The sequence below is a fragment of the Carica papaya genome, chromosome 4 (assembly GCF_054855325.1).
Source record: "Carica papaya isolate Zhongbai chromosome 4, ASM5485532v1, whole genome shotgun sequence".
Lineage (NCBI taxonomy): Eukaryota > Viridiplantae > Streptophyta > Magnoliopsida > Brassicales > Caricaceae > Carica > Carica papaya.
Window position 1 is genome coordinate 592,391 of NC_142312.1, and position 27,659 is coordinate 620,049.

A 27,659-nucleotide genomic window follows, 5' to 3' on the forward strand; every position below is an offset into this window, starting at 1 on the left:
TGGTCAATCCTCAAATTGTATCAACAAAATTCAGATAAAAATACTCAAAATACACTTACCAACTATGATATATTCAAATTTGTAATAAAGTTTGTATATAAATTTACATTTTATTTAATCACCCATATAAAAGCTTGCATGAAATTATAACAATACATTATTAAATTCTTATAATTTATATTTAATTTTTTTCAACACAAATCCATTTATATTCGTGTTAAATTACAAAATTTTTTCATTAATTTTTAATATAATTATATAGTCTCGACCTATTTTATTTTGGGTCTCTCCACTATAATTGCACTATAACTTTCGTGATCTAAATATTTGAAATTAAATAGAAAAATGGTAATAATTCAAGGTCAATATCAATGTGCTGGCACGACATGGATCGTCCGATCATCATTACACTTAGAAGCTCTTTTAACATAATTATTACCGTCATTATTAAATTTTTTTTTTACTGACCGTAATTAATGTCAACGGGTTAAAATTGGAAATTAAATAATTAATAATTTATTTAAATAATTTATTATTTATTATCTTTTTTTTTTTATTATTTAATCTATGAAGATGGTATTGTACCTTACATGATTAATGTCCTATCGTGTACTTGATGAATTATTATCCTCGTGGGTAAAGGCAAAGCTTCTTATATATAATTAGATGTTCGTATAAATTAATAATTTACTTGTTTTTTTTTTCTTATTAAGTTAATTAATTTTAATTTAATTAATTAATACAGCTATTATACATGTTTATATAGTTTTATTATGCACGTAGACTAATATTTATTATTAATAATGATAATTGCAACACTAATAATAAAATAACTTCGTATGTATTAAATAAAATAAAATATTATAATTATTAATTATTGAATAAAAATTATATATATATATGTTCAAAATCTTATTTAACTCTTCAAGTAATTAGTTTGCTACAATACTTTTGTATAATATATGCATATAACTATTTGAAATATTATAATATTACATAATAAGTAATTAATAGGTCAATTTATAATCCGTGTGTACAAGGGTGTCTACCAAAATTTATAGACAAAATTCATATTATTGTATATTTATAGTATAAATTTAAAAATATTTCGTATTTGTTCTTATCGTTTATTAATTAATTATAAGTTTTAAACTTATTTATTTTTAAATATTTTGTCATTAAATATGTTATTGTACATTTGAGTATATGAGTACTATTTTGTAACTATTGTATATTGATAATTATTAAAAATTATAATATATTTTAAATATATATTTATATAAATAATAACATAATTTATTAATAAATACGTAAATATCGTGAAACAAAAGATTCATAACTATAATTGAAATATCAACATTCACATTTTTCTTGATAATTTTTAAGAATATGTAAATTTAAATTATAAATTTATCAGATACGTGATAATTTATTAGTTTTTTCAAAAATTTATTGCACTTTGGTCAAATGTTATAATTTTAAAATTTATTAATAATGTATAGTTTATAATATTGTATGTATATTATAAAGTAAAGGTGATTGATTTATAATAATTGATTTGGAAAATAAATAATTTATTCATAAGTGTTTATAAAAATTTACGGGTTGGATTTTTTTATAAAAAAAAATATAACGTATAGTGAATAATGTGATTATTCTAAATTTTGTTAATGAAAATTTGATTAAATTAGGAAACAAGCAAATACAAATAAAAACAAAAGAAAAAAAGGCAGAGGAAACCAAGAAAAGACAGGCAGGGGAGACAGAAGTCTTTTGCTCTTCGACTTCCTCGTTTGTTTCCAATGCCAACTTTCCTTCCTCGTTCCATTGCAACCAACTTAACACGACCTGTCCCTTCTCTACTTCCTCTCAACTTCTTGTCTCTCTTAATAATAATAATAAAATCAAAACTATAACTTTATAAATAAATTATTGGTGTATTTTTACGAAGCTTATTTATTATAAACATAATTATGTTGAGTGCAATAAAAAAAAAAAGTAATAATTGGCTAAGTAAGAAGGCTGGTATTACGTGCATAATTAAATAATTATTACCAAAAAATTTAAGATAAGAGTGCAAATATAATCAAAATAAGACTTTATAGGTTGGACCACAGAATCTATAAAAGCAAAAAACACTGCCTGTCATCCTGTTGACAGTATCACACTTTTGATTTGTCCACGTGTACTCTGTCATGAAAACTACGACACCGCCGGTGTTGTTATCAGTTGCTCCGAATTGTTTAAACCGAAATAAATATTATTTTATTGTATAAATTTGATTTTTAAAGAAGATATCTCTGCTTCCCAAACATGACAATTCCCCGTTTTTAAGCGGTCAACGCTTTTATTCCGATCGAGAGTTTCTTCACTACGGACACGAAGCGCGTGTTTTCACGTTTCAATCGCAGTCTCAGAAACCTTCGGCATGCGACTCTGAATTGCTCAGATTTTGGAGCGTGTAGTACAGATCGAACGAGAGAGTGGCGCCGAAGTGTCGTAGAACTGTACTAATTGATCTGAGAAAAAAAAAAAGTCCGAGGGGCGATAAGTATTATCGTGTTGTTATTTTCGTGGGAAAAAATAATAGGATTTTGGTTTTCTCGGTGAGTCACTCGCGTGCTGTTACATCAATTTTCTCGCGCGCCAAACAGCCGAAAAAACCTTTTCCGGATATTAACAAAAGAAAAAGAGAAATAAAAAATTAAAAAAATTATTAGGAAAAAAGACAAGCGTGAAGGGTTTCTCAGATAAAAACCCTTCGCTTGCTCCCAGTGTCCGTCCCCCTCTCTCTCTCTCTCTCTCTCTCTCTCTCTCTCTCTCTCTCTCTCGCACCCACACTTCCGTTTCCGCTTTTCTCTCTCCTGCTCGCACCAGGGTCCAGAGAGAGGAGGTGAAGGGATTGGACATGGGCCCGATGAGGTTGGGAATCGGTGCTTTGATGATATAATGAGCAGAGGATCCAAATCTCTTGTTCTTCTTCTCCGAGGAGGATGGCTCTGCACGAAGAAGATGCTCAGCAGGTACAAAGCCCGGGTCTGGTTCTCGACGGGCTTTATTGCGAGGAAGAGGGTTTTGAGGACGATCTAGTAAGGTTTGCTGATTCAGATGATTTGAGTGAAAAATGTGATGAAACTGCGAAAAAGGAGTCATTTTTGCCTTTCGTTTTGGTTGACCATGACTTTTTATGGGAGGATGATGAGTTACTGTCGTTAATATCTAAAGAAAAAGAGATTCATCTCTGTTTCCGCAATCTAATCTCAGATGGGTTTCTGGTCTCAGCGCGTAAAGAAGCGGTCGATTGGATTTTTAGGGTAAAAGCACATTATGGGTTCACTGCTTTGACTGCTGTTCTTGCTGTGAACTTCTTCGATAGGTTCATTTCAAGCTTGAGATTCCAAAGGGACAAGCCATGGATGGGTCAGCTTGTTGCTGTGGCTTGTTTGTCTTTGGCTGCGAAAGTGGAAGAGACCCAAGTGCCACTCCTGTTAGACCTTCAAGTATGTATGATATACAAAATTGCAGTCTGGGTGTTTGTTAAAATGCCTGTCATTTTATTTGTTTCTTGGACTTCGTTTCCCGAGTTAATCAAATGTGGTGCCTTCCTTTTGTTTTTGCTGTGGCGCTTAGGTGGAGGAATCCAAATATGTCTTTGAGGCAAAGACTATTCAGAGAATGGAGCTTTTGGTCCTGTCTACTCTCCAATGGAGGATGAATCCGGTTACCCCAATTTCATTCTTTGATCATATTATTAGGAGGTTTGGATTGAAAACCCACTTGCATTGGGAATTTATGTGGAGGTGTGAGCGTTTGCTTCTCTCCGTAATTGCTGGTAAATAATCCAAAAACCCTTTCCTTTATGGCTTATAAATGACTATAATCCAAAGCTTCTCCTTTTCAGCTTATGAATGAGTTGAGATATCTTCTATTCTCTGCATTTTGATGAAACGAAAATGTTCATTTAAATTATCCAATTTCGTTTTTGTTCTAAAATTCGTCATTCTTGACTTGTACATGGATCCCAGATGCAAGATCTATGTGTTTTCTTCCCTCCACCCTTGCTGCTGCTACAATGGTATATGCCATTAGAGAAGTTGGGTCAAGTAATCAAGTGGAATACCGAAATCAGCTCATGGCTGTACTCCAAGTCCCTGAGGTTTGGTCTAATTACTGACACTGTTTCCGTTTCACTTTTGTTATAATTGGTTTTGGAATTTTAAAGGAAGCTACGTCTTTGTACAGGACAAAATAAACGAGTGTTACAATCTGGTCCTAGAAGTGTCTGGCAGCCATGGCAACCATAGCCAAAGCCACAAACACAAGCATCTGTTATTACCTGCCAGCCCTCTTGGTGTCACGGAAGCATCCTTCAGCTCTGATAGCTCGAACGACTCATGGGCTGTGGCAACTTCTGTGTCATCATCACCTGAGCCTCTGTTCAAGAGGAGAAGATTACAAGAACAGCAGATGCGATTGCCTTCTCTCAATCGTATGTTTGTGGATGTGCTTAGTAGTCCTCATTAATCTTCCCTTTGTCCAAGTATCTAGTATTGAACCTGTTATATTATGATCCATCTCTTACATATTACTATCGGCAGAATGGTTATTAAGATTCAATCATTTTGTGTTGCATGATTACTTTTGCCTTTCCTGTCCAAAGTTGTTAAATTGAATCAGACACAGATGGAAATTGGAGAATCCACTAAGCACCTCTACAATTCTGGTGAGGTGGGAGTTTGAGAATGCAAAAGAAACGATGTTACTTTCTTTTGGTCTCTCCTAGAGTACAGTTAATCTTATGCTACATGTATTTGTGCTGACGTGAATAGACCTATACAAGATAAACATGGTTTGCAAGCATTACAGTTAATTCTTTGCCTACTGATATTGTCATCTTTGGTAACAATACAAGTATGGATGGTGACCATATGGTTGTTTCTCTAGAATGAACAAATTGTGAATTTGAAGAGTTTTGACGGATCACAGGTGAATGACAAACTGGACCCTAGATTTAAAATTTAGGCTATTAGGTATCTTTCTTCTGCCATCAAGAATCAAAGATTCACCCTTGTGATTTAACGTATGGATTTCTGTTATTCCTGAGGCCATGGCACATCTCTAGTAATTTATACAGCTCATATGCTATCGGCAAATGTTTTTTCTGCCTTAATAACTTTGTTTTTATGTCATTTGCCAATACAATTTTCGATGTCTTCTGGCCTTCTACAAATGGTGATCTAGAATTTCTGTCATTTTTGATACGTTACAAGCATTCTATCTGTATATATCACTCTTGATTTGTGATTCTAGTATGTACCTGGATATGGATGTTCGATGATCTGGTTTAAATAGAAAACCAAATAGGTACAGGATCTTATGTACATGGTATTGAATAGTTGATATAGTCATGTTTTTGTGTATGACTTTGATTGTTGGATCACTCTCTGCAAACAGTGTAGGTTTGGGAATATAGTTCCATTTTTAACAAGCACCTTCATATACATAAACATAATATTAATATTTAATCAGTAAGAAAGGACAAGAGGAAATATGTTTTCATTTTGGTCCTCAGTTTTTAGGCATTTGAAACATGAAGTTGATTGAATGAGATAGGGATCCTTTGGTTTATTACTTGTACCATTTTAAGCTCATACCAAAAGTATTGCTACATCTTGTTGTAAACAGTAAAAAACTGTGTAAAATTGAACTCAACAGTAAGATTCACATTACTCACTAGAATTAGTTCGATTATAAAAAAGATACACTTCTTCACAATGAAGAAAAGATAAATAACAAAATGCATAGAGTATAGATTTACTATAGGAGATGTATGTTGTGGTCCTCTTTCTTGGTCTTATTCCTATAAATATGAGATGGATTGGCATGTCTTCCTGAATCAATTCTCATGTGTTTGAAAATACAGAGAGGAGATTTCAATGGAACAGCTAAGGCAATGGGACCCCTCAATAATAATTCACCAAGTAATGGTAATTGAATCCTAGTTATAAATGATTTAGGACTTTTGCTGGTTTCCTAACTCACCAGAGGTTCTTTAAAATAGTTTCATTTCAATCTCGAAACATATTATTGTCCTTTTAGGTCATTAAAGGAGTGGAATAATCAAAGATTTTCACCCCCAGAAAAATTATTAACAAATTGGTCATCAGTCGTTTAGGGTTTTTGTTCTTCCCCTGCTATAATGGTTGTTAGGAAGGTCTATTGAAAGCCAGATTCAGAGGCAGATGGATGCATCAGACTTTTATTAGATCAAATAATAAATTCTAATTCTACACTTAGGTATGTGTCATTATTGCTCTTATAAATAAGGTTTTTCAATACAGGAGTTTTTAACCTATTTTGCAAATAGTAAGTTTGAAAAAATACATCAAAGCATAAACAGAGTTACCTTCTCCTCACCCTTCATAATTTTCAGTGTAAATACATTTTAATTACATAATAATAAAACTATTTTGAATAGAAAAATTATAAATTAGTTAACAATAGAATAGAAAATAAATCAAATCAGAACTATTTCTTGCTTTCTAACAATCAACTAAGTGACAATACTAGTGAAAACCATCAACCCACATCCTCAATTTGTTTAGGTCAAAATCTTTCTTATTACATAAGAATCTGTACATAATATATACGTATATATTTTATGTATGCAGCAGAAAATCAGGACCAGACGACGAAGAAGCATGAGTTGTTTTGTCCTTGGTCTGGAGGGGAGATGAGCTAGGGAAAGAAGAGAAGGAGAGGTGGGGTGGTTGAGTTTGAAGACAAAACTGCACAACAGGTTAAAGGTGGTGTGTATATATGTATATAATATATATATATATATATGTATGTATGTAATGTAACGTGAAAATTTTGTATGGTACACATGTGAGAGAACAGATCAAAGAAATTGTTGAGGAGAACAGCTAAGGAAAAGGTTTGTTTTGAATTAGTTTGGAAGAAATGGTCAAAACAGGGTTTACTGCTTTTTTTAATTGTTTTCTTATTCAAAGGATGAAATTGGAATATATCTGTGATATCTGGTTCTTATGATTCTCTGCTTTCATATCCAGTGAAAAACAGAGTAGCCCCAGAAGAAATTTCACTATGTATGTATATAAACTTTCAGTATAAAAACAAAATTAAGTGTTTTATTATATTCCACACCAAATTCATGTAAGATTATAGTTGCACTGTTGGATTTCAAATGTATTTTTTTAGTTTCATTTGGAATAAATTCTTATAATTTTTATGAAAAATTTATAAAAGAATCTGTTGCAAGAAATCACACAGGAAGTTTCCTGTTCATTTGGTTGTGTATCGTGTCTGAAAACTCTAAGAAAATTGTCCAAAAAATCAGCTCTCTCTGATATGTCGTACAGCAAAATTGGCTTGGCTGAAAAAGAGACCTGTAAAACTGTAGGACCCCATGAAAGATGTACCCTGCAGAATTAGGGATACCCTTTGAAATTAATCCCATCCCCAAGAATTCTCTTAGCTGGAATTTGACTGAACCAGTGATTGACCTCAAATAAAGATGCCAGCTCTCACCTTACAATATTTTCTTCTAGGTACAAGTTACCAGACAAACGATATTTATATATCAGTTGCAGATACCCATTTTACCAAATTCAAACAATATGTCAAAAGCAAACACCTCCCATTTTTTCTTTTTTTCTCTGGGTTAAACTCATCTTCTTCATGTACAGCTCCCAGCTGCTGCTCTAACATCTCTAACCCTAATAATTATTAAGTCAACATTCTTCCAATCTTATCTCCTTCTACATTACACTTCACATTTTACATCATTTCAACGTTTTCTAATCAATTATTCTCTGACCTAATAATTTCTTTCGTAAATTTAATATATATATATATATATATATGTATAATGTATGCTAGTCTGTTAAACGACAAGGCATGCACATTTTCTTAACCAGAGAAGACCAAGAAATGTAAGAACTTCCCAATCTAACCAAAAGGGTATGCAGTGGTTTAACTCCTACATTATTTTGTCAACAACAACCTTACCTAACAGCAAAACCTAAATTGATGATTTTTCATTTTTCTTTCCTTTTAAATATTTATTTTCTTTATATATACACACACATAAATCCTTTTTCTGCAGCTTTAACTTTATACATATAAATATATATGTATGTATCAAACAGTGTTGGTAAGTTAAGGTATTGAATTTTCTTGTCTCATCAAGACTGTAACCCAAGTACAATGGACTATAATTTTCCTCCAACACAAACACAAAAAATCTTTCAGCATATATTTTCTGTGACTAAGAAAGCCTCATGGGAATTCGCCTAGGGTTCCATTTCTCGCACCAAGAAAATCAAACTGCTTCCTCAGTACCAATGCTGTGGAATAGTACACAAACCTTTTAAAGTTAGTCACACTAGTACTTTTGATTTTATATATAGCTAGTACACACCATATGTGTTCCATGTTTGTATACGTAGGTACCTCACATGGAAAAATTACAGTAACTGATGATCGTATTTACTGAAAATTTATCAAGCACATTAATATATATGCTTCATTTTAGTGATGGTGGAAGTTTTTACTCATTAGGTAAGTTTTTTGGATTCATATAGAGATGGGTATTTGGTGCTGACTGGAGATTAAGCCTGCAAACAAAGAAGAGACAGAGATTTTTACATTAGTTTATGATTATATGTTACTATTGGTAAATTTTTTTTTTACTAAGCTTATCTTACCTTGCTGGAGATATTGCTAGAGAGCCAATCAAGGCCTTCATAGAGTCCTTGGCCGGAGGAAGCACACGTAGCCTGAATGTACCTGTACAAATCAATTCCAAGGTTTCATAAGTTCAAAAAAATAAACTTGATCGAAACATCTCAGGAAGAACATATAATATCTGGGTTCCGTCCATAATCAATTACCGTTATATAAATCAATCAACACGAAACTAATTTAAGTTAAAGTACTAATCTTTTATTTTCTTACCAACGACGTTGGCGGAGTGAGTGGAGGCCAAGTTTATCGGTGATTTCCGAAACGGTCATTGCATTTGGTAAATCTTGTTTGTTAGCGAAGACAAGAAGCGTTGCATCACGAAGTTCATCCTTCAAAAACAAGTAGTTTAAAAATTATTAGTAATTTTTTATAAAGATTAAAATAGTTCAATCAATCGGAAAAAGATGAAACCATTTGAACAATACTCACCTCTCCGAGCATCCGATGGAGCTCGTCTTTAGCTTCTAAGATTCTTTCTCTATCGTTGCTGTCCACCACAAAGATTAAACCTTGTGTATTGTAAAAGTAATGTCTCCACAGTGGTCTAATCTATATAATTACAAAGTCATAGAACATGTTAAATTTTGATGGTTAGCTTGGGCTACAAGTAAATCAAAACTTTGATGATTGAACACAGAAATATCATATATGATTTACCTTATCTTGGCCTCCTACATCCCACACAGTAAAGCTAACATTTTTATACTCCACAGTCTCCACATTAAATCCTACTCAACAGAAATTTTGGTTAATCAGCATCTAAAGTTAAATACAACAGGTGTTATTCCTACTCAATAATTTTCTGTATATTATAACTTGTTAACTACGAGCCAAACCCTGCAAACTAAATCTAAACTGTAAAAATATTTAAGATGAAAGATAAAAAATTGAATGGTGTTTCACTTTTGACGATGTCAAGTGGGTCAATCACTAGTTATAACTTTAGAACATAGAGATGATTACTGTCATGATTGATTAAAAGTACACAAGATCAAGGATCATGGTGTAAAATTAACTGCAGTACACGTATATGTATGCATGTATACCGATGGTGGGAATGGTGGTAACAATCTCTCCAAGTTTGAGCTTGTAAAGGATTGTTGTTTTGCCAGCAGCATCAAGACCCACCATTAGAATTCTCATTTCTTTCTTTGCAAAAAAAATTCTCACCAGTCTGGATATAGCTACACCCATTTCTGTCACCACCAATTCAATACCCAAAAAATATGGACAAAATTCCAAACACAAAACAAGAGAAAAACCAAAACCCAAAACAAAACAAGAAAGAAACAATCTTACCCACTTAAAGTATTCTATTCCCCAGTTATTATACTTATAAAAACAAACCAGAAAAACCTTGGAGCAACTTATGATGAAGATTACTTTACATATTCTTTAAGGGATGGAGTAAAGAGAGAATAGGATTCTGATGAAGATAGAAAAGAATAAAGGACGATCTCCATAACTTTGTTTTTAGTTCGGGCGGTGGTCATTGAATTTTGAAACTGTGTGACGCCTGGAATGCCAAATTGAGCAGTGAGGGTCCCAATTTTTTGCACAATGGATGGTTTATCTTTTCGAATTTTTAGCAGTGAATTATTCTTTAGAAAAGATTAGGAATAATATTCGGACTAAATGTTTTCCGGAACGATTTTAAAGAGCCGAATCAGAATTTGATTTATAAAGTTTCAGTTCTTGAATTCAAAATATAAAGATTAATTGAAAAAAAAAATGGTATAAAAATGTTGGACTTCTTTAAGATTTTTTATTTGGTCTTATAATTAAATAACCTATGTATCATTCATTACTCAGAGATGGCATCCATGGCAGATTGAAGGGTGGTTCCATAGCTGCTGCAGGTCCAGCCAAGACACCACCACTGCGGTCATGGTTTTCTTGGGGATGAGGTTGGTGGATCACCTCCGCTATCCTCTTCTCAACACTCTTTCCAGCAGATGATGATCATTCCTGCGCTCCCCTAAACTACTTTGTCCCTCAATAGTTTCAGTTACCTCTAATACAATACAAAATTTTATTTTTCAAAATCTAAAAATGAAACAAAAAAAGAAAAGGCTTCCTCTATTGTATGAAAATGTTTTTAAATTTTAAAATTCATATTTTTAATATAATATGCATAATAATTTAAACTGTTTTTATGTTTAGAGAACTATAAACAGTAAAAAAAAACTACCTCATATTTATGTTAAGATTACTTACTTTAAAATGATTGATGATTAACAGCTAATCATCAATCCGTTGTCGTCCAGCGGTTAGGATATCTGGCTTTCACCCAGGAGACCCGGGTTCGATTCCCGGCAACGGAACTTTACATCTTTTTAAATTTTTACCATCACAGACTAAAGATATGACTAAATATTATATGGCCGTCGAGATACCTTGTGTATTGTCAATAACCATATACGAAGCCTATATATAGTATGTATTAAATCTATCAATAGGAGTCTATAAAAATTATATAATCATTTTTCACTTGGTTGCAAAGATTAACTTGATAAAAAAAACTCATTACAATTCCATTCATCTCAAGAAGGTAGATCATTTGAATTTAACCCGTAAAACGAAAATTTACAAAAATTAACCTTGTTTCCCCAAGAATAAGCTGTATCCCATCAAGACCAACTAAACAAAACCAAATTTACCACAAAATCCCAAAAGCAAGACCATTGTCCGCAACCCCACCAAATCCATTCCATCCTACTGAAGTACTAACCGACTACTAGGGTTCTTTCTATGGAAAATATGGCCGCGACTTGCAATTGGTATCACCACCTAAAACAGCCTTGATGAGAAAAATTAACATCTGAAGGGTTTATAAAGATTACCGACCAACTGAACCAACTAGCTATTGAGGGTTGAAAGCATGCCTCCGCTTGCTGTTGGTATCACCACCTCCCAACCAGGTCCTTTGAGGGGAACCGAATGGCCAGTAGTTTCGGATTTCTCTTTGTCAGTAATCAAGTCACTACGATCAAGAATCCTATCCAAATCTTCGTCACTAATATCCGTCTGTATCAGTTTGTCCTCTTCGGTTTCTACATCTCGGAGCAATGCCAGTAAATCCTCTTCCTGAAATTTTAGGAACCAAAGATTAAATAAAAAGTGAAGACAAGTAAAATAGCAGCTGTGCACACCAAATAGAATAAGAGATCATTACCTCCACCATGGGATTCATTGTAGACTTGGTCCGTTCTTGGTGAAACTGTCCCTTACCAATCACCACATGTTCAAGCTTCAACTTACTAAATGCCCTCTTCAAAATGCGTCCCTGTTAACTTAAATTTATATATTAAATTCTATTCCATTCCTAAACAGCAAATAACTTTCAAGAGCCAGAAAAATTTAAAAAAAAAAAAAAAAGGTACAGGCTTAGATTGGAACTACTGTGAAGAAATATTTCTTTTCTAAAAAGGTATAGGCTTTTAATTGTTATTGATTAAAGTTGCTGTTATCAAAAGTAGTTATTATATTGGGTAAGTGCCCTCTTCAAAGTACGTAAATATCCCTTAAAATAAATTTTGTTGCTTTGAAAAAACAACCATGTAATTGTTTCCAAAACAGCTAACTTTGTTTTTCAATTGAAAAAATTTGAAATAAGCAATTACAAATATATCATCAAAGATAAATTGTTTAAAAGTAAGATTAAGCTTAAAAAACAGCCCAAAAAGTTTCAACAGATAGAGCAATAGGCACCCTTAATACCTCAACTGACTGAGCTGTTGCAAGCCTGTAGACATGGACAGGCTTTGTTTGGCCAATCCTATGGCATCTATCCATGGCCTGCAAATCCATTTGAGGATTCTGGAATACACATGACAGTATTAATGAAGATATTTAGAATTTGAGAGACAAAGGAACTCAAAGGTGAAGGGATTAAGCAAATACCCAGTCGCTGTCATAAAGTATACATGTATCAGCAGCAGTGAGGTTAATACCCAACCCCCCAGCCCTAGTGCTAAGAAGAAATATCCTGTAGTTACTGTTCTCATTGTTAAATTCTTGGATCTGTTTTCAGAAAAAAAAGCCAAATAAAAATGTAGTCCATGAAGCTTCAGGACCGACTACACAACCAGTAAGCAGTACTAGGATACAGGAAAGGGAGGAAAAAGAAACCCACATTCATCAAAATAACCAGAAAATGTCTTGCTCAAAAAAACTCCATCTCTAACTCAGTGATTTTCAACAAAAATGAAGATGATTATGCCAACAGTGGCATCCAACAAACAAACAAGTGAACAAATTGCCAAGGAACAATCTGCCATATGGCAGGGATATGATTAATATGCAAAACATTAAACATCAGAATGATTAATAGTTTTCTCTGATTTGCTTTGTTGTCCAATTGATTTCTAAACCATGTAACCAAAACCTTCCAATTGCTAAAGGACAAAAAGGGGCATGCACAAAGCCTACCTCAAAAGCTGAATATTTTCAGAAATTATGAACAGTTCCATAGTTTCATTATCTCAAAAGACTTAGGGAGCTAACACGAACCTGTCTTTTCCTTTCATCTAATTTTACCCCACCATCAATTCTGCAAACTTCAAATCCCTTTTCACTAAAATAGTAATCCATTATATCCAACACCTTGGTCCATTGGGAAAAAATCAGAACCTGTTTATAAATATAATGCTGTAAGCAGCCAATTCTTATGCCACAGGAAAGAAAGACAATTTAACAATTTGTACAACATACTTTGTGCTTGCGCTCAAACAACTTAATCAGCAGTCTGTCAAGCAAGCGAAATTTACCACACTGTTCAACTATTTGCTCAACTGGTGGATAGAATGCTGCCAAGTAAGAACATATAATGGCTCAGTAGAAACATTAGAAGCACACATTCACTAAGCAATTTACCAAATGCATGAGATACTTGAGCTGTCAAAAGCTGACTCCAAAAGATCCGGATGGTTGCAATTCTTCCTAAGTTGTATCATTAGGTTGTTAAGTGTTCCTTTCATACAATATCCTGCAGGAAATATGAAATTAGAACAAATGACTGAAGAATATAATGCACAGGAAAAATAACAGAAAAAATTGAAATCTATATAGCTTCTCCTAAATTCACGTGGTGATAAAATTACACTCCATCTCAAATTACAGCCAGAAAGATGAGGTAAAGCATGGAAAGAATGAGTCCATTTCTATTTACACCTGTAAAAAGATATTGGAGAATAGGCTACCTACTTTACGTCTTCTCGCAGCTCAAGAGAGTTATAGTGAATAAATACCTATTGAAAGATTCTCTACCAAATACTTTTCCAATGTCTTATTGACTAAATGATCCACAGTTCAAGAGAGTTGTAGTGAATAAATACCTACTGAAACATTCTCTACCAAATACTTTTCCAATGTCTTATTGACTAAATGATCCTGGAAGTTTTTCTGATGATCGGTCAAAGTAGCATATAAGATAATCTCCTTTTTTCCAGGTAGCATCTGCTCAACATCTGTCTTCAATCTTCGTAGGAGAAATGGACGCAATATAGCATGAAGTTTAGCTACCACCTGAAGAAACCCAATTATCAGTTAATGCCACAAAAAGAAAAGAATCCAACAAACACAGGCTCGTAACTATTCATGCATACTTGAGCCCTTCTCTTTTCTTCCATTTCTTCCTTTATTGCTTCATTAGCATATTTTCCAGACAGGTCAAACCTGAATATAAAATAATGTTATTCACTGAAAACTTCAAAGAGTGGATGGGATAAGTCTAGATAGACTTATTACAAGTTCAATCACTGAATTTAATAGAAAATGTCCAGCTGGGAGAACATTAGAGCAATAGTGCAAACATTCAGGTATAAATAAAAGGGAAATGACAGAGCACACAGACCATGATTCAAATTCTTCATGAGATGCAAAAATATCAGGCAACAGAAAATTCAACAATGACCAAAGCTCTGCCAGATTGTTTTGCAAAGGTGTCCCTGTCAATAAAAGCTTGTTTTCCATACGTAGATATTTTAGTTCTCTCAGCAGTTTGCATTTGGAGTTCTTCAACCTGTGACCCTTCAGGGAGAAAAAAAAAATCACAATTAAGATAGTACACGCATAAGAAAACATTGCAAAACATAACCATCCTTTACCACAACTAACTTGAAGGAACTGAAAAGTAGCTTATCCGAACATTCACCTCGTCAACCACAACATATTTCCAGGTGTAATGCTGCAAAAATTTTCTGGCATCATTCATGGCAACCTCGTAAGAAGTAATAATTACGGGGAACTTGGGACCAATGGTTTTGGGCATATGCTTCCTTCTTATCTCATCCCTCTCTTTCTTGTTTCCATGATAGATAATAGCATTCATAGAGGGAACAAACCTATTTAAATAAAGAAGGGGTATTAAATTGCAGGGAAAGGTTGATTCGTGCATATACCTGAATATTAAAAGTATAGATTTACCTTGAAATCTCGTTTACCCAATTTGAGAGTGTAGACAGAGGAGCAATAACTAGATAAGGACCATCCATCCCATTCCCTTTTAAATGTGCAAGGAAGCCAATTGTTTGAATTGTCTTTCCAAGACCCATTTGGTCTGCTAGGATTCCGTTAAGACCATTTTGCCATAATGATATTAACCACTTCACGCCTTTGAGTTGATAAGACTTCAACTTTCCTCCAGTCAACAGGGGCACAAGTTCCATCTGCTGCTCCTCAATTTTTTCTTCCTCTGTCAGGCTCACATCATCAGTTTTTTCACCTTCCTTGGATCTTGTAATCATTGCTTCAACTGCCCTCCTGGCCTTCCTCTGAAACATCATTATAAAAATGATCAGAGATCATACAAATGATTAAAATCCTAATGCTATAATTAACCATAATTTAGTTACAGAAAAAAGAAAAATCCTCTAAGATGCAGACTTATTGAGAGCTCAAGGTTACACACTTCACACAAAGGCAATCCACAAAAAATCATGATAAGTTCACAAATGTAGAAGTGGGAAAGAAAAACTACAACACAGAAAGTAGACAATCAAAGTAGATAATATCCTTCAAATAGTCAGATGACAACCAACAATGAGAATCAACAATAACTAACACAATTACCAGATCTAAAGTCTTTTCAAAAAATAAAAATAATTACAATGTCAATTGTGGTGATAGAACCACTCAAGATATTACATTATTGTATGTGACAGTTGCTTTTCTTTTTGATCCCCGGCCACGGCCTCTCTTTGTCTCCACAGTTTGGTTATTTTGCTCAACTCCGTTCTGGCAGTGCACAAATATATAGAATAAATAAATCAAAGATAAAAGAGTACGTATATATATACACACATGATTATTAGAAACATTAAGGTTTGTCAGAAACTACAATTGTGATGTCCTCCATTTTTTCCAGCAAAAATTCAGAATACATCTGCGTCTGTGTTAACAGCTCATCCAATCTGGTGTATTGGATGTCGTCCAAGTGAGGAACCTCCTCCGGTTTCTTCTCTTCATCTACCTTTTCTTCTTCCTCCCGAACTTTGAGAAGCTTTTCCTCCTCTTCGGCCATGGCTTCTGATATAAGTGAAGAATCTCCAATTTTGGCATCCAGAAGGATTTCTTCCTTCACATCAAAAGGACATCCAATTAATACGACAAATGAGATGCTTCCAAGAAAAAAAATACTATTTCTTAGCCAAAAAAAATAGCCAATTATTTAACGCTCCACATAAAATAAACCATCAAGCAAGTGTAAGCACGTATGAATCGTGTGCGCACCCACAGAAAGACTGTAACTCCAGCAACCAAAGAAGAACATGGAACATGCGCGATGTTGTAATAAAATGCACAAACACTCAACTGAAACTTCTATAAGCAACAGCGAACAAGATAGATAAATAACGGAACATGAACGAAAATAACAAAAACAAAATGCATTCACATTGATATTAAAACAGATAACGTGCGAGTATTCACCGAGTTCTCGGACTCGAGGAGGACACACAATAGATTCATTAAATAATAAAATATACTACAATAAAGCTGGACACCTGAAAACGGAAGCATTCAAAGAAATATTTTCTCTTTTTTCTTCCCTTATTACAAATTTCTAAACCAATTTTCAAACGGTTTCCTTCCATTTCTCTTATTCTTCCAGTTCCAGGAACCAACCACACAGAAGCGAAATAACATTTTCAAAACAACACCAACGAAATCAACCTCATCTTCGAGGACCGAAGTCGGGGACTCTGCGGAGACATCGTTCTTCGCCGTGTCGTCAACGCCCATGTCCAAGTCGCAGTTAATCCTATAACAACGAATCAAAACAACATTACATTAGATAAAAAAAAAAAAAAAAGTCAAACGCAAACTAAGGTAAATAAAACTGAGATTTTCCAAAGCGAATTCTAGGGTTTCGATCTCGACACCGTAGATATGCGAGTTCCGAAAACCTAACAAGTATTCAAAAAGGAGACGACAAAGGAAGTAAATGAACGGTGTACATCGAAGCAGAAATCATACGTACGGTAGAAAAGAAAGTTATCAACAAATGAATAAAATAACAAATATATGAACCGCCGTTGACACTGCAGAGAAAATACCGCCGGAGATTGAACTGAGACAGAGCACGAATGGTGAATTGGACCTAAAAAGTACCTTTTGAGTTTTCGATATTTATTAATTAATGGGGCTGGTCGGGGAGTTTAGGCGGGAAAACGACTCTGTAAATTTGCCCCTGGAAGATGCTTTTATTTACGATATGGAACAGCCTTAGGGTTCTGGGAGTTGAGACCTCAGAAACATGCTTTGTCTGATTCTTTCAACAGTGCAGCATGCTTAATAAATATAATAGTTATGGTGCGTATTAAAATAAAGTACAGAGGAATGTCTCTTCTACATAAATTAATATATTAAATAAATTAACAAGTTAAATTTAATGTTTCAAAATTTTTTCTTCTTTTAATTATTTTTTAAAAGGAATATAATTATAATTATTCACTAAACAAATTATTAGAGATGAAGTTCAATAAAATAATACAAATCATTAACTCTGCTAAATAATCTTAATTATTTTTAGTATTTTTGCAGTTTTATTTAAGCTTTACTTGTTTATTTCAACAAATTTAAAAAAAAAATTGTAATGAATTATTGTATTATCCCTTATTATTTTAATTTATTTTAAAAATAAAATTACAAAATTTGTTTTGTAACATGTTAAATAACAAATTTTTTATGATCATAACATTTTGTTACGATAAATTTTAGTGACGAATAATTAATGTACGACAATTACAATGATCGAACGATAATAATATAAAATAAAAATGATAAAAATTTTTCATATTTAAATTATTATGTACTAATGTATGTTAACGATAGTTATTTTATTTGAATGATATGATGAATTATTGTATTATTCATTACTATTTTAGTTTATTTTAAAAATAAAATTACAAAATTTGTTTGGTAACATGTTATGTAACAAATTTTGTATTACCCTAACATTCTGTTTCGATAAATTTTAGTGACAAATAATTAATGTATGACAATGACAGTGATCGAACGATAATAATATAAAATGAGAATGATAAAATTTTTTCATATTTAAATAATTATGTATTAATGTATGTTAACGACAGTTATTTTATTTAAATGACATAATGAATTATTATATTATCCCTTACTATTTTAGTTTATTTTAAAAATAAAATTACAAAATTTGTTTGATAACATGTTAAGTAACAAATTTTGTATTACCCTAACATTATGTTTCGATAAATTTTAGTGACAAATAATGAATGTACGACAATAATATAAAATGTGAATGATAAAATTTTTTCATATTTAATATTTGTGTATTAATATATGTTAATTTAAATTATATGATGAATTATTGTATTATCACTTGCTATTTTAGTTTATTTTAAAAATAAAATTACAAACTTTGTTTGGTAACATGTTAAGTAATAAATTTTGTATTATCCTAACATTCTGTTTCGATAAATTTTAGTGACGAATAATTAATGTATGACAATGACAGTGATTGAACAACAATAATATAAAATGATAATGATAAAAATTTTTTATATTTAAATGATTGTGTATTAATGTATTTAAACGATAGTTGTTTTATTTGAATGATTTGATTATATTTTCAGTCAAATTATTAATTTATTTATGTTTTATTATATATATTAATAAATAGTGTATAAAAAATTTATAATTTTAAAAAATTATATAAAAATATAATTAAATTTATATTTAAATAAATAATTATTTTATATAATTAAATTAATTTTTTATATTTAATAAAATAAATAATTATTACTTATATAAAAATAAAATTTTTGTTTACAAAAGTATATCGAAAATTAAACATATTTTTATGATGGTATTATGAGAAAAAAATTATCAAATTGTCAAATAGCACTAATTCAGTAATTTTTAAAATTCATCTCAAATTTATTTAGATATCATAAGATTGGAAGTGAAATACCATATATTAATTAATTACTATTTATACAGAAATATTTCATTATTTAAAATTTCTCAGTTTGCTTAAATTATGTTGATTGAAAAGCAAATTTTCTATACCATCACTCCCTGCTCAAGTTCTTGAACTTTCATATGGAGGTTTTTGGCATTCTCGGCAAGAATCTAGAGCATTGACGTTTTGAAGGGTTAATGCGGTTCGGAGGAGAAGAAGATTTTACTCTTTAGAGGTAACTGATTATCAAGTATTGACGGTGAAGTTTTTCGTGAATAGATGGATATTCTCGTTGACTTACAATTCAACGAACTTGCACAATCTCTATAAAATCATCAAATGCATGTATGTTAGGGTTAGCACGTTAGATTTCGATTGCTATATGTTGGTTTTAGATCGGCGAGGTGTTTGATTCTTAGGATTAATAGTTATTCTCTCGAAGGAAAGCACACTCAAGCCCTTCTTATTTCGGCTCCCACATTCAAGCTCTTCTCTCGCGGCAATGTGTTAGGATTAATAGTTATTCTGTCCTGATGGATTTCCTCCCAAAAGTCACATACAGTAGAACCGGTTTTCTGATTCAATGCAACTGAAAGTAGAATAGAAGGAACATAGAGCTCCGAGTTTTTGAAATATCTTCTATTATTCGACCGAATAATTTTCTTACATAATTAATCATGGAGAAAATGACACAAAACAAAAACAACTTTTTGAATATTTGCTGAAGAAGCTTCAGCATGGAGAAATACAATAATTTAATGCCCAAAAACTTATGTAACCCACGACATTCAGTTGAAAATGATCAACGAATAGGTTCTTTCGCAGCTGAATGTAGCGCACATGGTAGCTCTGGCAAGAAATTGCAAGACAATGCCATGCCCAACATTGTTAAGACCGGATGCAGAGGTTTTCGAATCCCATGTACTCTTCATTCATCAGCTTCTCCACCATGTCAGCTATACCCACTCCACCTGCAACATACAGAAAAATAGTTTAGCATATTCTACTGTCTTCTGAAAATTTGAACATTTTATCTGAATCAGAAAGCAAGAGAGCCCCGCACCTAAACTGATAGCACTAACAAAGATGGTCAAAGCCAGTATGAAAATGATAATTGATGTCCTTCCGATGATTGCAATAATTTTTCTGATGATATGCTGACCGGTGAAGGCAGCAATGGTGGCTATTAAGGTGAAATAGGTAGCTGCAGTAAAATGTAGAAATTAGGATTGCAAGTCTGACTAGTGGCAGACTATAATCAAAGTGTCACTGGTACCTACCATATGAGACTGGAAAACGATTGAGGAGGTAGTATTGTACAACTGACATTGAAGCTGAGAATGCCATTGAAAAAGTTGATGTTGCACTGGCTACCTGTGAGAGCATGTAAATTTTATAAAGTGGATTTTGTTTCAGTTGGTATCGAAATGTTAAATGCTGTATGGGCCTAGGTGTATTGGTACTTCATATGTCATGGCCTATTTTCATGCGCTCAACTAATCTCTTTTTGGTTTCTTCTGCTTTTGTACTAGGATTGAATTGGATTTAGAGAGTGAGTCACTTCAATTTATTCCTAATTGCCTCATGTTGAGCTTCCATGTGATAACTTGGTAGGTTTTGGAGCAGGAAAACATTTTTAATATCCTCCACGAATCACTTACGAAAAATTACTGAGGAATATTTCTATCGGATGGCCTTGTCTCATATTGGCATTTATTTTTCTATTGGTGATCTCTGTTCTAACTATCATAACATATGTCTTGATGTGAAAAGATTTTCTAGTCAGCGGTACTATATTACTTTCAATTCAGAAATTAGTTTATTATCTTTGTGAAACTAAATGCACTGCGGTGAAAATAAACACTTCGTAGTCTCTGATTTTCCTGAGAGGCCGAAAAACTAACAGATGCTTGAATAATTTTTTCAACTATACCTGAGGAGGTATCCCTAATTCGAGAAAAAGAGGTCCTAGGATGAAGCCGCCGCCTAGTCCAAGCAGTCCACCAACCATACCAGCTACTATTCCACAACAACAGTAGAGGAAAATCATATGCATCTTCCAATTTGTAATTTCCTTTCCCCTGGATGCTATCACTTTCGTCCCCTTGCATAAGCTTATGGCTTCAAAGATTGTAACAGATGCTGCAATTGGTACCTGTACAATGAAATTATCAGATACGCCAATTTCATTCTTTTGGGAAATGGTGAAACTGAAAACATTTTTCAATACCACCATTGGAAGTATGTAAGCTCTATAAGCAGAAGGTAGCCATGTTAATGTTATAGATAATGGAGTACCTGCACATGCTGGCTATGCACGACATTATTGCCAGTTGAGAATTTTAAAGGCTTATGTCTTTGTTGGTTGCTTTGGCTAGATTACTATTTGTTGCTGATTGGAGTTTATACCCTTTATAGATTTACCCAAACTAATCTCTCTTTCTATTTTGATTACCTGTGAGCAAAAGCAATACTAGCAAACTAGCAGTAGCTAAAATTTATTTTAGAAAAATCTTATCAGTTAAGCACCCTTGGATTGATTAATGGTGGCGGATTAACAATATATAGTATGATTATTGCGTGAGTGTCTAACAAAGAAATGGAAATGAAAACCTTCTGCTAAAAACAACCTCTTAGAACCCCCCTAAGAAATGAAACTATCTGCTGGTTTCTGTGGTTTAGCAAATTCGTCTCTTATCAATTAATTTTATCTCCGCTGCTTCCTGCCAATACTTACAGGAGAATGCTTTGTGTATAAACATACATGTAAATCTTTCGTAGGATGCAGTGTTCATTTTGTTGCTGGCAGAATCAATTTTCTCCTAACTAATCTGGATTTAATAAATTTGGAAGTCATCTGACTTAGAAATTTTGACTAGGTTTTTTCATACTTTTTTTTCGTTGTGATTATTATAAAGTAATCATGAGAAAGAAATATTTGTAGTTGAACTTTCTGATTCTACCTGCAAGGAGCTTAAAATCCAGTATGTGACGGAGCAGGTCTCAACATATTCCTGCATTGAGGTTGCAATAGATTGTCTTAGTAAACGATGAGGCAACTTCGTGCTCATTATCAAACTGAAAATAGGATGGAAATTTCTGCCTACTTTTATGCCAGGTAAAAGTAGCAAAGGATAACAATTTACTTTATCACTGTTATTTCAGATAGTCTTAAGGAATTTGCAGGTTAGATATTGCTGTTGTTACTTTTGGTGGGAGACCTATGGAGTGTATTAGCTTACCTTAAGAATTTGAACAACAAGAAATCCCAACCAAACATAAATGAGCAATGCCAACTCTTTCCAGTAAATGTTTTGTAGCAATGGAACCTGGAAAAATGATGATGGTGGGTACTAAATCAATAGCAGAAACAAGAAAACAATATTTGGGTGATTAATTATTGAAAGAGGAACAATGGAGAAACCAGCAAATTCTTGGACTGACCTCATCATCTGGAATTGAAGCAGGACCACTTGGTAGAGGTTTATAATCATGTGCAGCTCCATCTGCAGTTCAGGATGTTAAAACCATCAGTCTTTAATGCATAAAATTATTAGAATAAAAGTTCAAAAAGAGGTCTCATAACTTTTCATTTCCCCGACTGTTCGGGAGCATAGCTCTAGTTGAATAATGAAATTGTTGGCACTAGCTTATCATTTTATTTAATATGATTTACATGCATCAAAGCTGATCAAGTTGTTGTTTCATTGATCAATCTATAGCAAGATGCTTGTAAAATATTTATTTTCATTAATTTTTGGGATTGTTAAAATATCTTTCTACCACAGCCTTACTCCTGTATATGATGTTGTTCCACTAACTCCTTTCTAAATGGTATCTAATCAATTGGTTTAGTTGACAAATGTTAAAAAATGTATTTCAATTCCCTATTGGATATTTCAGGTGATATTCTAGTCTCACGTGACCGAATTAAAAGATTTAAGAAAGCTACTCTCTCTTCATGAGCATAAATCTTAGATGTAGGAAAGATTAATTTACTAGAAATATAGAAGGCAGGCCTAAATCACAAATTTATTTGCCTTCCAGTTATTTATTTCCTGCTATTAAATTATAGTAGCTGTTTTTTTGCTAAGCCTATTATATTCTCGTGCTATTCCTAAAATTTTAAATGTCTGATACGCAAAATCCACTTATAGTTTACACTTTTTATGCATTGTTAAACTAATTCTATTCATATTTCAATTCTAGAATGATGTATATTGAATATTGAATTGACTTAGAATTAGATTACTATTTTCTCTAAAATCTTTGTCCCATTTATATTTTGTTCTCATTCACATTCTGTATATTTAAATTTTGAATCAAATTCAACTTAAATCTTTTTGCTATAAAATGACTTCATTTGCCTTGGAGATTACAATCAGATACTCACCACCTGGTTTTGGCTCTGATTCCATCTGCCTCTTTGCTTCCTGGAGTTCAAGAAGGATGTCATTAGTAAGTCAAACAACAAAGAAAAGATATGAAATCTGAAAGAAGTGGTAAGTTCTACCTTCTTCATTATTGTCTCTTTCTTCCATGTATCTACTCCTTTGAACAAAGCTTTAGTTGATGTTCCTGCCAGCAAAAATTTTGCATATTATGCATATATGTATCTGTCTATCAATGTATATATTTATATATTCATGCTAGTATGACTACATGTAGCATTCATGCATGTCTTGGTAGTTTTCTTAAGAAGTGATGTCACTACTTTTCCCTTTTTAATTTTCTTTCTAGATTACACTTAATCTATCCCCACAAGATCCAAAGTCTTGCTCATAAGCTGTTTTAGAGTAGCAAACCGCTACTTGTTTATCACTTCAGCATGAAGAAAGAAATATGAAATCCTTGGTTGGAAGCCTATACTAGCATGAAAATTCTGGTTATTACCAATGAAGAGGATAATAAGAAGAACTGTGACCATCCAGTCAGCAAATATAATATTGAAGGCAACTCCTATGCTGATTCCTAACATGAGCATGGGTTGGAAGAGCAATGCCAGGTCATAATCAATGAGGGGCATGTCTAATGTTGGGTGCCTAAGTCTCAGGTTGTAGTATACTGTTGATCCTGCAGCACCCATGATCATACCTGCAGCCATAAGATAATAAATTACTTCAGTTTTATGTTTACTAATTAATAAAATATTAAAAGATTTTAGAAATTTCAGATATATCTATGTGCATCAGGCTAAATGCATCAAGCTCTAATAAATTAAAGATTGTGCTTGGCCAAACTACCCCCTCATGTATGTTTGAAGTATGTTTCTACTTTCTCCCTAATGAAGGATAAGAAAATTAATTCATGCTGGGGAGAGGGCTTACATTCTAGTAGAAAGCTAGCGTTTCTATGATGTAGTTAATTTAGAAAAATGCCCTTTTAACTGTTTATGTTCATTAAAAAAGTATCCGCTGATATGCTTAAAGTTATAAGAAGAAGGTATAGTACTGACATTTAGAAATGGCTGTAGAAGACTTGGGGTCAAAGCCGATGATCAAAGTGAGCATCGGGACAAAAATTCCACCCCCTCCAACCCCCCCAACACTTCCCAATGCTGCGCCAAAGAATCCAACTATTGATCCTACGATTATTTTCCAACCAAGCTTCATCTCCTGTTTAAACAGTTGAGGTCCCGGAAGTATAAATTACACATAGGAAAAGGTCAAGTAACCCATACAAAGAAGTTATTAATGAAAGAAAGAAAGAAAGAAAAGATCTTCCTCTTGCTGGATACCCAACAAAGACTGAAGCTTTGGAACATGAATGCAAGAGAAAAAATATATCTTACCGGCCAAACAGGCTCATAAGAAGACTTTCCAGGTTGCCATAAGAAATTGGATACTCTGTCTAAAAGTCCTTGCCTTGTATGTTCCTCTACATAATTTGGTGGATTTTTATATTTCAGTAATCGCTCTGCAGTGCCCAGGTTAGTCACCATAAGCAGACCAAGAATCACCAGCCATGTTGCATTTGTTAATGCTTTCTGGTTCACCTTAATTTGAGCCATGTGACTGGTGTTTGAATATATCGAGCGGAAAAAATAATTTATGAGCTATCGTAATCTCTAGTGTGATACCCTTCTGGAATCTGGACTTCTCTAGTGTGGTTATCTTGTATAAGTGCGGTAGCATGCAGAAGGAAGAAAATATGAAGAGTTGGAGAGTGCTTCATTTACTACCTGCTAAGTAAGTACATTTATAACTTCCCTTTCTCTCTCTCTCTCTCTCTCTCTCTCTCTCTCCCTCTCTCCCTCTCAAACACTCTTCATCTTTCTGGTCCTCTGATATGGACCACTTGTTTTCAAATAAAAGTAAAAAAGAAAAATCCCTGAGGAATCTATTTACAGTTTTTATTTTTTTAAGAAAAAAAAATTGGTAATGAAATCAACTATTACATATAACAGGAGGAAAGGTACTGGAAGCAAGTTGTATTCTAGCAACAGCTCCCTATCATTGGAAGCAATATCATGGGAAGCAATAGTATTGATTGGAATAGCCATTGACCCATTTAACTGTGCACAGATCGGATTGCACGGGACAGAGCTCCTAAATTAGTACATTTAATTCTTAGAATATTTTTGTTAAAAATTAATATGTTGCTTGTTTGAAGGCTCCAAATATGCTTGTTTACCACAGTCAACTCTCCCCACCCATTAGGAGCCCATTTTGCTGGTGTGAAGTAATGGAGTTGAATATCTGATCAATTATCTTAGAGGCTTAAGGAACAATGGACAATAACAAGAGAGCCTGAAATTCCAATGTTCTGGTTTCAGGCTTTAGGTTTGATAATATAGTGTGAAATAATGGAACCAAATCATCAATTGTTTGAAAACTTTAAGTTTATAGAAATGGGTTAAACTAATCATTTTTATCTTATATTCTAACTGCTATAATGGAGGAAAGGAGACATCTAAATTTCCGGTTATCATGTTTATGAATGGGTGTTCATGAAGGTTGTCGAGAATCAAAACATTGTTATTGATACTCTGTGATGTGCTTTACAGGTTGAATGCAGGGAAGAGAGCTGCATGGGGGGGGGATTATGTAAAATCTACTCTCCCATTTCATGGTTTGTCATTCGATTTGAAAATTTGAACTAAAAAGTTTAGTTTGAATCCTGTATAAACTGTTATATTGTCTATGGCTCTAGATTCTCTGTATAAGTTTTAACCATTAGAAAAAAAAAACGATTTTCAGTTTGCTCATACAGACAAGGATGGCTATATGTAATTATTTGCTTTTCTGTTACTCTTTTGACTGCTCTTTTAAAAATACTTTTGGCTGCAGAATGTTAGTTTGTAAGTTTTTGAACTTCATTTCTTGCAAATTCTAAACGTTTGCCTATTACTGCTCTTATATTTTAGGATTGGATTTCGAACTCACTGCCTTATTTGTCTGCACTCTCATTTTCACTGCAGCAGGTAATCTCTTGGAAGCTATTGAACTGCTACGAAAAAAGCTCGTCAATTTGAGGGCTCTCGGGGGTTTTCTTCCCGAGGCCCATAGTCACAGCTCACAGCGGTCAACTGTCTTTTAATCACAGCTCTCGAGCAGCAAAGGGACATGAACCTACCTGCACGGAATATTTCAACTCTTTATTTCCATATTTGTGGCTATGGTAAACATATAGTTTTCTCACACAGTACCTAGTGTAGATATACATTAAATGGCATTGCACAAACTAATTCTTTTTGGTATTAATATTATCTGTGGCTGCAAGCTCTTCAGGTTTCAGTGTCATTCTAATGCAGTCTTTTAGTTGTCAGCCGGACATTGCCAAAGCATTAACGTAACTTTAGCGGACAGTACTTTTGTGGCTATGGCAAACGCGATTCTACCGGACAGTACTTTTGTTGAAAGGAAAACCGGGAAAGCGTAACTTTGATGCTATTGATGTTTTTTTGGCAAGAGGGCTGACCGGCTTAGCACACAAACCATATTCTGCCCACAAGATCAAGCAGTAAGAAACAAAAACAAAGGGACTTTCATGGAAGTTTCCAAGAACTATCGTCTCTAGTTTTGGAACAAGTTTGGAAGATTCCAGGAAGCTTCCTAGATATGGAAAGAAAATTATGAAGCTTCATGGCTCTTGGCTCATGCAAAAAATCCCAAACAAAACCCATTACGGTATCTTTCTAAATCTTATTAACTGATGCTTCGTATTTGTACGTGTGTATGTATGTTTTCGTGTCTATACATGTTTTCACTAATTAAGTCAATACTAGAGAATCCATGGTTTCAGAACTTGTACATTCGCCTAGCTATATTTTATTCGCACAAAAATAATTTTATTTTTTAAAAGACTATTTTCTTTGCAAAATACTCAGAGTTCTCATCATACCAAAGTTATTGGTACAGCATACGAAATTTGGAAATCAAAATTCAATTAAAAATAATTAATTTGAAATAAACTCGTTATAAATTCGTTAAGAGGGAGATACTAATCG

General features: G+C 33.2%; 4 protein-coding genes, 1 long non-coding RNA gene and 1 other non-coding gene across 22 annotated transcripts; 3 read left to right on the forward strand and 3 right to left on the reverse strand.

The window, feature by feature from the left end:
- The first annotated feature begins 2,775 nt into the window (after window positions 1-2,775).
- Window positions 2,776-7,080, forward strand: LOC110814429 (cyclin-D3-2). 7 transcript variants are annotated; one of them, XM_088217108.1, is made up of 6 exons: window positions 2,777-3,500; window positions 3,631-3,832; window positions 4,026-4,156; window positions 4,243-4,489; window positions 5,924-5,987; window positions 6,672-7,080. In XM_088217108.1, the coding sequence occupies exons 1-5, from the start codon at window positions 2,994-2,996 to the stop codon at window positions 5,947-5,949; spliced, it is 1,113 nt and encodes a 370-aa protein (XP_088073234.1). In that variant the 5' UTR covers window positions 2,777-2,993; the 3' UTR covers window positions 5,950-5,987; window positions 6,672-7,080. The 7 variants fall into 7 exon arrangements, with proteins under 7 accessions (XP_088073232.1, XP_088073233.1, XP_088073234.1 ...); XM_088217109.1 differs by having other exon boundaries at window positions 6,675-7,080; XM_088217111.1 differs by having other exon boundaries at window positions 5,924-5,981.
- Window positions 7,081-8,177: 1,097 nt separating this feature from the next.
- Window positions 8,178-10,180, reverse strand: LOC110814387 (ADP-ribosylation factor 1-like). Of its 3 annotated transcripts, none has more exons than XM_022041833.2 (6): window positions 9,816-10,131; window positions 9,427-9,497; window positions 9,199-9,318; window positions 8,980-9,098; window positions 8,730-8,811; window positions 8,178-8,639 (listed from the first exon to the last, which is right to left on the reverse strand). In XM_022041833.2, exons 1-6 carry the CDS (start codon window positions 9,961-9,963, stop codon window positions 8,634-8,636), a joined length of 546 nt encoding a protein of 181 aa, XP_021897525.1. In that variant the 5' UTR covers window positions 9,964-10,131; the 3' UTR covers window positions 8,178-8,633. The 3 variants fall into 3 exon arrangements, with proteins under 3 accessions (XP_021897525.1, XP_021897524.1, XP_021897523.1); XM_022041832.2 differs by lacking the exon at window positions 8,178-8,639 and having other exon boundaries at window positions 8,721-8,811; window positions 9,816-9,965; window positions 10,069-10,180; XM_022041831.2 differs by lacking the exon at window positions 8,178-8,639 and having other exon boundaries at window positions 8,721-8,811; window positions 9,816-10,126.
- An 841-nt stretch (window positions 10,181-11,021) lies between these two features.
- On the forward strand, window positions 11,022-11,093 carry TRNAE-UUC (transfer RNA glutamic acid (anticodon UUC)). Its single transcript has one exon. It is a non-coding gene; the product is annotated as a tRNA-Glu (tRNA).
- Window positions 11,094-11,278: 185 nt separating this feature from the next.
- Window positions 11,279-17,502, reverse strand: CHR1 (chromatin remodeling 1). 4 transcript variants are annotated; one of them, XM_022041789.2, is made up of 16 exons: window positions 17,380-17,502; window positions 16,942-17,029; window positions 16,109-16,345; window positions 15,916-16,005; window positions 15,196-15,542; window positions 14,924-15,113; window positions 14,624-14,799; window positions 14,376-14,445; window positions 14,106-14,295; window positions 13,661-13,756; window positions 13,483-13,577; window positions 13,282-13,401; window positions 12,673-12,792; window positions 12,490-12,588; window positions 11,945-12,055; window positions 11,279-11,856 (listed from the first exon to the last, which is right to left on the reverse strand). In XM_022041789.2, the coding sequence occupies exons 2-16, from the start codon at window positions 17,008-17,010 to the stop codon at window positions 11,629-11,631; spliced, it is 2,238 nt and encodes a 745-aa protein (XP_021897481.2). In that variant the 5' UTR covers window positions 17,011-17,029; window positions 17,380-17,502; the 3' UTR covers window positions 11,279-11,628. The 4 variants fall into 4 exon arrangements, with proteins under 4 accessions (XP_021897481.2, XP_021897480.2, XP_088073227.1 ...); XM_022041788.2 differs by having other exon boundaries at window positions 17,325-17,440; XM_088217101.1 differs by having other exon boundaries at window positions 16,942-17,174; window positions 17,325-17,419.
- Window positions 17,503-19,260: 1,758 nt separating this feature from the next.
- LOC110814362 (uncharacterized) lies at window positions 19,261-27,462 on the forward strand. 6 transcript variants are annotated; one of them, XR_015818227.1, is made up of 5 exons: window positions 19,277-19,445; window positions 23,596-23,712; window positions 26,217-26,281; window positions 26,631-26,830; window positions 26,941-27,462. It is a non-coding gene; the product is annotated as an uncharacterized LOC110814362 (long non-coding RNA). The 6 variants fall into 6 exon arrangements; XR_002539644.2 differs by having other exon boundaries at window positions 19,278-19,445; window positions 26,933-27,462; XR_015818225.1 differs by having other exon boundaries at window positions 19,261-19,445; window positions 23,596-25,398; window positions 26,631-27,462.
- Window positions 19,807-25,220, reverse strand: LOC110814361 (sulfite exporter TauE/SafE family protein 3-like). Its single transcript, XM_088217103.1, has 12 exons — window positions 25,002-25,220; window positions 24,666-24,825; window positions 24,104-24,304; window positions 23,724-23,788; window positions 23,604-23,643; window positions 22,655-22,716; window positions 22,453-22,539; window positions 22,174-22,224; window positions 21,144-21,365; window positions 20,491-20,584; window positions 20,274-20,414; window positions 19,807-20,181 (listed from the first exon to the last, which is right to left on the reverse strand). Exons 1-12 carry the CDS (start codon window positions 25,218-25,220, stop codon window positions 20,099-20,101), a joined length of 1,425 nt encoding a protein of 474 aa, XP_088073229.1. The 3' UTR covers window positions 19,807-20,098.
- Window positions 27,463-27,659: the final 197 nt, after the last annotated feature.